Source organism: Agelaius phoeniceus, chromosome 4 (genome assembly GCF_051311805.1).
Source record: "Agelaius phoeniceus isolate bAgePho1 chromosome 4, bAgePho1.hap1, whole genome shotgun sequence".
NCBI lineage: Eukaryota > Metazoa > Chordata > Aves > Passeriformes > Icteridae > Agelaius > Agelaius phoeniceus.
The window spans coordinates 9,061,509-9,074,347 of NC_135268.1; the positions used below are offsets into that span (position 1 = coordinate 9,061,509).

The 12,839-nt window shown below is 40.9% G+C and overlaps 1 protein-coding gene across 6 annotated transcripts in view; it reads right to left on the bottom strand.

Moving 5' to 3' along the window:
- The window catches only part of SLC7A11 (solute carrier family 7 member 11), a 69,067-nt gene that overhangs the window by 54,872 nt on the left and 1,356 nt on the right, over positions 1-12,839 (bottom strand). The window contains exons 2-5 of one of the 6 annotated variants that reach the window (XM_077176778.1): positions 12,201-12,297; positions 8,200-8,425; positions 5,407-5,533; positions 788-903 (exon numbers count right to left, since the gene is read on the bottom strand). In XM_077176778.1, coding sequence (XP_077032893.1) covers positions 788-903; positions 5,407-5,533; positions 8,200-8,425; positions 12,201-12,221 — 490 coding nt within the window. In that variant the 5' untranslated portion in view covers positions 12,222-12,297. Of the gene's footprint in view, positions 1-787; positions 904-5,406; positions 5,534-8,199; positions 8,808-8,951; positions 9,060-12,200; positions 12,324-12,839 lie in introns of those variants that run through there. The other 5 variants (XM_077176776.1, XM_077176781.1, XM_077176780.1 and 2 more) reach the window with 5 other exon arrangements.

Here is a 12,839-nt window from a genome sequence, read left to right on the forward strand (position 1 = left end):
AAGCCTCTAATGCTACAAGCTCCAGAGTCCCAGTTCCATCTTTTTTTGTTCCCTCCCATTGCATGCATCCTCCACACCAGCCCAGGTACACTGTAAAGCCTCTGCTCTCAGGGTAGTGCCCCTATTTCCACTGCAAATATTGGCTTTCTGTGACCCTAAATGATCCCTTTTACACTAGGGAACTCTTTTTACAGAGTTAGCAAGTGTAGGACAACCAGCCAGCAACAACCATGCACCAGGCTGTATGTTCTGCTCCCAGAATTCAGTTCCTGCTTTCTGAACCACAAGTGCCTCAATAAGGATTATTGCCAGGATGGAAAGAGTGGGACTGGGGAAGATGACCTCATGTTGCTGTCTGCACTCAAGAGAACTACGTTTCTTCATGACATCATATTTGGCATTCAATTGCCTCCTAAAACCAAGGTAGAGCAAAGCACTTAAAGAAGGTAATCATTCTTCCATATCTCTGACACTGCCTCGCCGTCTCTTAGGGACTGAAATTGCTTCTACAAAAGTAATGACAATTTGGCCATAAATTCAAGTGGCAACAGAATCAGCCTTGATAATAAATTTTCCCAGCCATTGATAAAGTCTGTTGTTCTTTTTGCTCCTGCCTTTGTTCACAAACACACACACCCAGGCAAAATGTCACACAGGTGCCCCTGGCATTGGATGCACAGTAATTAATGATTTACATCAAGCAACAACCTGCTCAGTGTGCTATATATTTTTTTTTTTAATTTATATAATCTTTACCCTCCCCTGAAACCTAAAATGGAACACTTACTGATGCCGACAGCTGTGATAAGTTTAATCGCAAGTTCTGGGATTTCACACTGCATAAAGAAAGGCTCCAAGATGTAGCGTCCAAATGCCAATGATATCACTGCTGTGGCAGCAGGGCTGGAGGGAAAGAAAAACAAAGTCACAAAATTAATCTGTGATAGTACATAGTTATTATTCTTACTGGATCATACTGTAACTTCACTATCAGAGAACTGTGAACCTTAATTTTGGTGCTTCCTTGTAGCTTTGCTGACATTCACCACAGTTTCTCAATGTAGCACTACTGAGTGATTCTGATCTTGACAGCAACACTTCTTACCAGGGTGGCTCTTACAACTTCCATGTTGCAAAGCAGTTATAATCGAAAAGGAAATGTATAAACAGAAATCTTCATTCACTCACTTGAAGTGAACATAGCCAGTGAGAGGAATAGCAGATTTGTCTTTACAAACCATCTGTGGGTCTGCTGGTAGATAAAACTAGCACTGGGAGATAAAAGAAACAATGGAAAGGATTCCACTGATTGATGAATGGAAAAAGATACTTGCTTTTACAAATGAACTTTAGGTTTGCTGATAAATGAAATTAGACGTTGAAAGATGAAAGAAACAATGGGGAATAAAAACCCCTAAATTCCACAAGAATTAAAAATTAAAAGGGAAGGTTGTACAATAGAGGGGAATCTTCGGTATCAGGCATATGGGGAAGTCTGTACCTCTCAAGTACCTTAGCCAATGGGGAAAGAGAAAAGGAAAATGTGGCTGGGAAATTGGGATAAAAAGAAGGCTGTGTCCTCCAAAAATCTGAGATCCCAGGGCAATGCCTCATGGCTTCTCTGTTTTTTTGAACAAAGTAAAAGGATTCCTCTGTCTCCTTCTTGGACATAAACCTCTGATGTTTGTGGATTAATTTTCCTAACACCAGGATCAGATTACATGGGCAACACCCTGCTCAAAAGTCAGTGAATTTTAGTGGCCAGCTATACCTCACCCCTCAGAGACAAAAGCAAATGAAATTCATTCACAGTGAGAATTTTGGTTTACTAAAATAAGCATCCAAAATCTACCCAGATCTTTTATTAACTTCTGGGACGGTCCAAATGGGATTTTCTAAAATACAAACAGAATATTTTCCTTTTATTGACTAACAATTTCCTAATACTGCAGCTAAAAGCAAAAATCCCTGTAGTAAACCATAGAATATCATAAAACAAAGGAATATGAAAAAATACATAATATTTCTTTAATTGGTCATTTAGTGCTTTTCATAGTAAGAATTAAGCTCTCCAACAGCCCACAAAGTTGTTGCATTTACAAATTTGAAATGCTTATAATATTTATACAGCCTTTCCCTTTGAGGGAAGCTAATTGTTTGACAGAAGCCTTAGCACTGACACACATTAGTAGCAAATTAGCCTGTGCCTGCATATTACTGTTCATGTTCCACTTGGGAGGACATTTTCACTCGTTTTAGGACATTTAGTGGCATCTGTGTTTTATCACATACACACTGTAGGACAAAAGGACACATGATTCTCAAAGGATTTCTGAGTTGAACAAGAGTCCATGCAAATTTCTTGTGAAAAAATCTGCAACACCTCACTTCACAGAATTTTGATTAAAATTCCATGGAACAGGGTAAAAATTCTGCAGAGACATTGTTGTTCTCCATCAAACAATAAAAGAATTTCCCACAAGGGAGTTGCACCCTGGAAACAAAACACTCTTTGTGCTATGACTCAAGCCAGAAGTCATACACTGCGTTGGACCAAGCTGCAGAGCAGGACAGAACAGAACAATCTGCCTCAGTAAGTTTCTGCATGGATGAGCAAGGGCTGCTGCATGAGCATCTCCCACACATGGGGATGTTCTTCTCACTGGAAAAAAAATGGCTTTACAAATTTTGTCTGGGTTTTCACAGACATTTATTGACTTCACCTATTTCTAATTCATATCAGAAGATCATCAGGCTTCTGGCATTCAAGTACTGCAGGCAGCCTGCCATAAGTGGTTTTGGAGTACCCTAGATCAGATAAAAGATCAGATCTTTGGAGCTGTCCCAGACTTTTTTCCTTGGTCCCAGCTCCTTTCCCCAGAACTTGGATTTTGCCCTCCTATTTCAAGGAAAAGCCTTTTTAAAGAAGCAGTCACTGCTATCTATACCACCACTATGTTTCTAAAAGCATAGCTCCTAAATTGCACCTCTAATAAATAGCTCTGACATTCCCATGTCTTGGGGGAGATGTTGCTGGCAACGCAGACAATCAGTGGAGGGGGAAGTTCAGAGAGTGAAACAGTATTAAAAAAACCAGACAGATGGGCATTTAGGGACATAGCTGAGTGGTGGACTCAGCAGTGCTGAGTTAATGGTTGGACTCAATGATCTTGGAGGTCTTTTTCAACCTTTCTGATTCCATGCTTTTCCTTTTGCTACAGTGCTCAATAGCTGTGTGTTCAGGAGCAGGTAGAAAGTGCATGACCAGCTTTCACTGAAGGGCAAGGATATAGGAAGACACCAGATGAGGACCAAGACAGGGTCCCAGCACATTCCACAGGTGAGTCAGGCACCTGGCAGCACACTCTGATCCAGCCTTTGTTTGGCAGCCACCACAGTGAAGCTCTACAGACAATGCAGTCACACTGCTGTCTTTCCTTATTTGAAAAGTAGTTGTTGGGGGTTTTTTAAAGGTATATAAATATGTATAAAATACACACAACCTGGCTTTGGGAAAGAAAAAGGTTCACACTGAGTGCACTGAGTGAGAAGCAGTGCAGTGCAAGGCAGAACTAATTGGTATGTGGGCAGAGTAGTTAAGTGTGTCCTCCACTGTCAAGTAGCAGCTTTAAAGAGATAGATGAGAGCAGGAAATGTCTATTTTGGTTGTGACTCCTCTGCCAGCCTATGAGTGTGATAATCCTGCAATTTTTCAGAAGAAAAATCAGTCTAGCTGAGACGTGTGTGTGCAACTTCATCTGCTGAAAACAAAAAGTAAACACATAAGCGGTCACAAGTTCTTTGATGGTAGCAATTAGTTTCCTGATGCAGGAGTCAGATATAAAACTCCACACAGAGTTTCAGCAGTGCTGCTCTGGTCATTGCAAGTTATAACATGTATGGCTTCCTCACAGCCTCTCAGACTGGGTGATTAAAGAATCCGCTGATATTCTCTCCCATGCAACGCGATTATTTTCTGGGTGTGGGGCAGATCACGATGACTAAGAGCATTTATAAAACACTCCTGGGACACTGTTGTACGTAAAAAAGTAATTATTTTGTGAGGAAAGGAATTTATGAGGCCTGGTTTCTTGTGGGTGTTGTGCTAGGTTAATAAGTTCCCTCTGCCGAACCAGGTGCAGATTAAGAGGGAGATTTCTATTACTGTTCCCTTTTGTTGATTCTCTAATGTGAAATGATATAGCTGTTCAACCTGTGAAAACATAGTTCTCGTTCCACTGCCTGATTTTCCCTCTTGGCAAAGAGTTCATACAGTTGAGACATCTGCCCTTTCATCACATTTGATGGAAATGATGCAGTTAATTCAAAGGTTACATTTTGGTGGGGAGGTTGTGTTGGACCATCTGACATACAAAGCTATTTCCTCTGGAAACAACACAAGGATTTATAGATTCATAATGACTCAGCACCGTCAGCACTTTTAAACTCAACAATCTATGCTAGGACTTGTCAGTGTTATGTAAACATGGCTGTGATTTGAAATCATGCTTGTGCCTCATTTGTGACTAATCTGCTGATTGCAGAAGAGGGGGAAGAAGTGCTAACCAGCCTGAGGCAGGGGATGGAGCATTCCCAAAGTCATTTTGTATAAGTGAGTTGCCCTGCTCTATATGTATCAAGATCTCCAAACTCAGCACAACTGTAAAAATAAAAAGGTAGGCTACACGTGAGTTTGAGACATTGATCCATTTACATTATGAAAGTTTATTTTATACGATTCAACACTTTCATATTGTAATTCTTCTGCACAAAGGCTGCATGAGTCACAGGTTTACACACCAAGGCAATATACTGGACATTTTAGGGATGTGAAGACAATGTTTCTTTATTTGGTCTGTTAGTGTTTTTCAAAGTAAGAGTCAAGTTCTCCAACACCCCACAAAAACAAAATATCGGGGCCCCAATCTGACATATAAATCATACATGGTGCCCCTAACTCTGAAAACTACTGGACAATAGTCTCACCAGGAGTTATTCCTGTATCCATAGACAACAGTAATTGCTCCAGAAGGTAGTGCCAAGACTGAGAAAAGGTAAAGGTGACTTCTCTCTTTCACTGTACCATATCTAGGTATGGCTAACAACATTATTAGTGACATCAATGGACATAGTAAGCTTACCAAAATGAAGGCAATTTAATGAATTTTTGTGGCAGGGAGTTTTCTTATTTCCCCCATATATACACACGTGTGTCCTTGAACATTTCAAAGCTGATGAGAAGAATAGCATTTTTAAACTCTCTGAAGCAATCATAGTGAAAGAACACAGTTAACTGACCAAAATATATTTGATTTTTCTTTTGTTTTTCCCAGCATATATCAGAGATTTTTCTTTATGATTGACATGTGCATGCCATCAGAAAAGAAAGAGTCATGATACACTTACCGAATGATGAGGAGTTCAACCCAGACCCTCACAAATGCAGGTAATGGGCCAAAGGCCTCCAGGATATAGGTGTAGTGACCACCGGATTTCTTAATGCATGTTCCTAGTTCAGCATAGCAGAGGGCACCTGTGAGAATTCAACAGTGCCAACATGAGAGATATCCAGAAATACCTACCAAAACATTTATAGCCTAAACAACAGAGCTTCCATGGCATCACAACTACTTTATATATTTTTAAATTTTTTTCCAACTAATTTTGTAAGTTTTAATTCACTCAGTTAGACACGCAGTAAACCAAACCATTTATCCAGTTACATATAAAGCCTCTGGACAAGCTATTTGCAATTACTACTGTGCTACTCAATATCTTGTGAAGAAGGACAAAAAATTGGGGTGACACACCAGCCACCCTACTTCTCAGGCAGCCAGATTGCACTACTAAATGCAAGATTTCTGACACAATTGCTTGTTATCAAAGGCTGATCTACTCCTTTCAGCCTTAGAGATGCCTGGCTCGAATTCTGAAGGTCTGAAAACTATATTGCCTCTCCTCAGCCATGGGCAAAAGCAACCAAATGGCCAAAATTTGGAAACAGGATCTGCAGAATAAGGATTTTCCTCAACACTGCTCCTAACATCTTCCATACAAAACTCGGGAGATGGCTTAGTCACAGCTTTTCAACGCTAATGGATTGTTTTTTGTGTTCTGCAAATGCAGTGAAAGGTCAGGAACCATGAAGCAGTTACAAAGCCGGGGATTCACGGCTCCACACATGGACCACATCAATAGCGTTCCACAACCAACAAACACAGCCAGCCCTCTTGGAAGACTCTGAGAAAACAGTAATAAACAGTAATAAAGATTGTTAGCACTGCATCACAGAGGCTTAAGATCAGCAACATACAGGAACTCATTTCAGCTCTCTTCCCTGCACGCCTTTGCGTCACAACACTTTTAGATAAGAAGTATAGTTGTCAAAACCACATCACATGTACCAGCCCATCAAAGCTGTACCACATGATGACAAATTTTCCAGCCCTGTTCATTTGTTTTGCTTGGGACTTTGCAAAAATGTGGCAACTTTTTATCTGCTATTCTCTAGCTTACCTGAAGATGTGTTTAAAGAAATTCTTACAGCCACATTAAAAAAAAGGTCATTCTGAATTTTCTTTTGCTCTCAGCCTCTTCTGCTGAGATGCAGGATGAAATGAAATTGTGTTTTAATATAAGTTATAAACACAGCCTCAGCAAGACCTTACGTGACCTCTACATGTGATTTAACTATAACTAAGTCACACAAGGAATGAAAAACCAAAATATTAAAAAAAAAAGCAACAACCAAAAAACAAACAATCAATCTGTAACAGGTCCATTCTGAGAACAAAATACTATGTTTTGCTGTGCCAATTTCCACAGTTCTTCATATCTAGAGGTCTGGAAAATGACCTAAAAAATCTGTTTGATAAAAGAGAGAGGGTTTTTTTTGTTTTTGTTTTGATTTGGGGTTTTTGTGGGGGTTTTGTGGTTTTCTGTTTGGGTTTTGGTGGGGGTTTTTTTGTTTTGGTTTTTTTTTCGGTACAGACTTTATCTCACAGCCAGATTAACTTTACTACTGCTAAAGTTATAGCCATAAATGTAGTGCTTCAGCAAATTCTGGGTTAAGTAACTCAAAAGACCAAGGTCTTTTGATAGGGTTACAAATAGGATCTGAGGTTTTTCTTGATAGCGGAATTTTGTTGCAGGCAGATCTTCCATATTTGTACAAGAGATTATGCTGCACATTTATCACTTGACCCAATGGATCCTAACTTACTCAACTGTTTGGCCTGGGTGGGTTTAGCCTGTGAAGAATATTTCTTTTAATTTCAGAGCCAATTTACAAGGTGCCATTTGCATGTTCTGCCTATTAAGTAGACACTTAGTCCCTCTTTGTCCTCTTCACCTCCTGCCAGTAAACAAGCAGTTTCCCTTTTAAATAAAGCCAATATTCATGTCACTTCTTCAGTTTCTTTGAGATTAACTCATTAAATAGGTCAATGAACCCTCTGTCCCACAGAAGCCAGGGTGGGGTTTTCCACTCTGAATGAGGGTTTTGTTTTGTACAGAACAACTTAACTTCACAACTTCACAATTCAACACTCTCCAAGAATACAAAGAATCAAACAAAAACACTCCCACAATATGCAGGCCAGCAATCAAACTCCCAGGGCAGATTTGCTTCCATCACACTGGTTTTTGTAGCCAAATCTTTCAAAGCAACATCACGAGCAAGGAAGGAAGAGCTGGGAAGAGGGTTATTAGTATTATTGTTTTGCTCCCCTTCATGGCAATACAGTTTACCTACAGTAGGAATTATTCCTCTCAGACCTTGCTCTAGCCTCTGGGGAACTAGGTTGAGCTGTTTCAGTGTTGTTCAAGAAGTGTGTTCATCTAGCTGCCAGGTCTTTACAAGCAAACCATAAATACGTCTTACAGACAGGAGAAAAACATACAGCACATTCTATAGGGAAAAATGCTCATTTAGTTTTCCTGTTCCTTTAGGGACCCATTAAAAAAAAATATAAAATTTGTGCTTCCAGCTTTCACCATCTGGTGCTGGGAGATGGGGGACAGGGGTTGCAAATCTTTGCACCCTCCACAAACCCATCATGAAGCACAGACCTTCTGTAGTCCCATTGGTGCTCAAGCTCTGCACTCTGACTTTCCTATCCAATAGTAAAATCAGAGAAATAATCACAACAATTCTCCAGCTGCCCCTCTAGACCAATTAGAAACTTTTCAGGGACTTACCAAAAAGCGAGAGGATACCACACACTGTCCAGACAGTCAAGGACATGCCCACGCTGCCTGTGTTCTTCAGGATGCCTTTGGGAGAGATGAAGATGCCAGCTCCAATGATAGTGCCAATTATGATGGATATCCCCCTCAAAAGCGTCACTTTCTTCTTCAGCACAACTTTTCCCTCCTGGGCTGGCTGTCCGCTGTCCAGAGAGGACAACTTGCCATTAGCTTGTCCCTGCAAGTAGCTTCCATTAGAGATTGTGGGCACAGCAGCTTTCCTAAACATGCTACAGTGCCACCAGCACTCTGCTGGCAAGCACAGGCAGAAAAGTTTTCAGCAGAAACTGAAGAGGTTTTTTCCCTCTCTATGTAGCCAACTACTTTGTCTCTTCCTGTTTTATCTTTCCAGCTGCTCCTACACACAGGTAACAAGCTCTTAAAGAGTCTGTGAGCCCTTCCTGTGATCCAAGCCCAGCTCAGGAACACCTGCGTTTTCACACTGTGGTACTGCCCTATCATTGGAAACCAGCTCAGCTTCCGCATGGACTTGTATTTAAGCTCTTGTCATACCAAGTTACTCTAGCTGAATGATGATGCAAATTCTCCAGGTTTGCATCAGCCATTTGAGAAACCGCTGGCATTACTCAGCATTTCTTTTTTTTTTTTTTCCTTCTTTTTTTGGTTGTTGTTTTTCCTTTCCCCCCCCCCCCCCCCTTTCTTTTTTTTCTTTTTAAACTGTAGGGGCATGTTGTGCAACTGACCTGGGGGTGGTGAGAAGAACAAAGCACTTGCAAGCAACTCGAGCCAAACCTCACCAATCAATGCAAGCATATCAGCCTCGACACCCTGAGACACACTCCCAATTTTTTAAAGCAGCTCAGAGCCAGAAACAAAAGCCTGCCTAAACATAAAGCTCGTCAGAGCAAAAGGGGAAAAGAAATCAAACAGGATACGTCATCCCTGGGTCTAATCCAATTTCATTCTCGAAAAACTCTCAACAAAAGTTCAGTTTGTGGGGGCTGAACTTCTAGCGTCGCAGTTGATCCGCCTCTCTCACGTCTCCATGTTACAAATTTGGAAATCTCCACAGGGACCAGGACCCACTGTAAAGGATCCATAGAGCCCTGGTGTTACCCCCAGTTACTTAGCAACATCCCCCAGTCAGCCTAAGGAGCACACAGGCGTGATTTCCACAGAACAGCAATATTCCTAGGTGCAGCTGTTTTTCGGGATGTCAGGAAACGGCACCATGACACCACCTTGTTAAAATGCACTGCAAAGGTTCACAGCCACCTGGCATGTGTGAGCAGGCAGGAACAGAGCAACACCCCAGAGCACAGGATCTCCAGGAGCTCAGGAATCAGAATGGCATTTCTGTGTTATCCCTGATAACATAAAAATCCGCAGCCCTCCCCATGCCAGATAAACGGGTAATCAGGTGCATAAATACATTTGCTTCACCTGATCATTCAAAATTCAAATGGAGCATTTAAAGTGTTAAAAAGAGGTGCCTTCTCCTAAAACAGAGCAAAAATCAATAGCCTTCAAGCATTTTTGACCTAATCAAGGGACAGCCTTTATAATATATGCCAAAGGGGAAAAATTCTTCGTGGTATAACTATTGCAGCTGCTAATAGCTTCAGATTAGATCAGTGTAGTGAGAGGTTATTGCTACAGTTACTGCTCTTACAGGTATTGCTTAATTAGTACCTTGGTTTGGGAGTAAAAAGAAGATCAGTTAAACCATTTTATCCTTCAAAAAGAAGGCACTCAGCTCAGAGCACAACTATGCTTTCAAATTTATGTGAGAAAGAAGAGATACCAACATGCTGCAGCTGTAAAACTTGAGTGTTTTTAAAGCCTCACATTTTCAGTTATAACTCACTTGTAATAGTTGGCACTGAGATAAAAGAAAGCATAAAAAAATGCTTATCTGGTTTAAATGCACGCAGGTGAAAAGCAAAGTGATTGTAGCTTTTGACTGCAGAGCAGTCAAGTGCTTGTCCGGTTTTCCGAACATATCCTACTTCTGCCTCCCCCTTTTGATGTGCTCAGTAGCTGATCCCTCAGCTGTCAGCTGATCCCTGTACAGCAGCCCACATGTGACTGCACAGACTGATTGCAGACAGGATCTTCCCTGTTACCCTGCAGTACAAACCAAGCCAATTTCCATGGCACCAGTGACCAGTAAGGCCAGGATTAGGTGGCATGCTGTGCCAAGATGTTTTCTCTTGGTGCACGTTCCATGGGCTGCCCCCCAGTAAGATCAGGCAACTGGATCAAATCAAACCAGCAAAAAGCATTAACCAGAGAAGTGAGTTGGGCTGGTGATTTTCAAAGGCTTTTTAATGAAGAAGCACATGACATCTTCAAACATCTGATACTTTAATGGAGACATTCTTAACTAATGTTTAGCCTTTATTTACACAGGAAGTTGGTTCCAAGATCAAACAAAAGCTCAATAACCAGACGACCCCGAGGCAGCTCCCAGCAAGCCAGTTGTCTGCAACAACCATCCAGTACAAATCCTGGGCAGTATAATGGCTTTCAAATAACATTTGATTACTAGCCAGGAGAATACATGTTTCCCCTTTGGGCATGGCAATTAACACTGTCCCACGCAGGGAAAAGGGTGCTTGCTCCTTCAGTGGTATAGGGATAGCATGCATGCAAATCTTAGGACTTTCTGAAATTCCCAGGGAAATTTATAAGGTAGGACCAGAGAAAAGCTAGATGCAGAAAACTCCTTTTCCTAACTCCTGGCAGCTTGCTAGTGATCTCATTATTTGTAGCCTTCCCAGGGAGTATGTTTGTGTACTTCTTCTTCATAGCTTCTCAATTCTATTCACTAAAAATAAGAAAAATAGGAGCTTTTCTCCTTTGAGTTCCAGCCTTACTTCCAATTATTAGTTCCACTCAGGCTAAGGAATACTTATTTGGTGTTGGGGGATTATTTGTTATATTCTGGGAATTTCATGAGAATTATCCATCAACTGAGCCCAGTCCTAAGGAGGTCACAAAGCTGGAAGAGGGTCATAACTGTATGCTGACCCCACTTACAGTATACTCACAAAATCTCTTCTGATTATTTGTATCTCACCGTCCACTTTTACTTCAATTATTCATCACAGAGCAAGTACCGCTATGCAAACACAACAAACAATGCTCAGTCTTTTCAAAGAGCTTTTCTGAAAGCACAGGGGTTAACCTGTCCAACACTCAGAACAGCTCCGTTCTTCCATAAAAACTCACTCTAAAAGCAGAACAAAAAGGTATAAGGTGCAATTTTCTTTAGAGTGATGAAATTTTTTGAAGCAGTGTTTCTAAAAAAACATGTTCTGAAAAGAAACCTTCAGCCTCTAATAGCATCTGGCATTGTGCATAGCCTTTTTATTTTTTCTCTCTGGTTGTTTTTCTTCTAATTCATAGACATTTTCTCCTGAACAAACACTTTAAAGCATAACTGAGATCATCATTGTGAAACAGTTTCCTTTTGACTCTTACTGTCAGCCCTGATCAATCTATCCACTGTCTGTTCCAAACAAAAATCCTTATCAGAAAAGCCTACAAGTCCTACACCTATACCCCGCAAAGAGCTAAAACATCAGCCAGAAGATTCAGCAACCGAGGTTGCCTGAATGCCATCAGTGGCCTCACACAGTGTGAATAACCTTGCTGGCCAGCTGCACCTCTCTTCTCAGTGCTTGAACATCACAGGGAATAACAACAGCTCAGTACCACAGGCTGAACACACCTGACACGGTGTTAGCCCTGCTTATCACACTAACAGAGTTTTTGCCAACATCTGGACACAGCTGTATCATTCCAAAAAAGCTACAATTTTGGTATTTCCTCTGGGGAATGCTACAGAACACACACAAAGCATTCACCTTTATGGTAATGCTACAACAAATGCAGCAAAGTGAAGAACCTAAAGTTCAATCCTGAACTTGAGTTCCCAATTCTCAAGCCCACAAAAACTCTATAATTTCTAGATGTAGAAAGCATACCTTGACAACGTTTCCAGGCATTTGTCTATCAGCTTATTGCATCAAACAAATCCAAAGAGTCACAAGTCGAGCCTCCAGCCACACATTGCCATGCTGACTGGAAACACAGGAATGAAAGAGGAAGTTCAGCCAGACTGAAAAGGCGAGGAAAGCCCCAAACTATTACATGTGGGTGGCATGGCATGAAAAATGTTGTTTAGAAAACTGATCTGAGTCTTCTGTGTACAATGCCAAGTTGTTTGTGAGCTTCAGAAAGCAGCCCTGCAGAAAGGCAGCAGTCTGGTTTCAAATGTCAAAGGATGGGAAAATACCTAAAAGAATTTGTTTCGTGTAGATAATCTAGCATTGAGAAGTTTTGACTGGGGATTTCAGCTCCTATTGTAGTGTTGAGAAGGAGTTTAACTAGCACTGGGGGGAGAAAATCTATAAGCATTTAAAAACTAAGGTGTCACTGAGAATAAATCATTATGAAGTAACAAATATCTCAGCAGACTGGGAAAGATTTTTAAAACTTTAATGCAAACATAGAACTGAGAATATCAAAATACTTTGTTATCTCTACTACAGGTCCAATCTTCAGTTAAAATGGAACTGCTGAGAATGTTGGGGGGGTTTGCTATTTTCTAGTCAGAGTCTTAC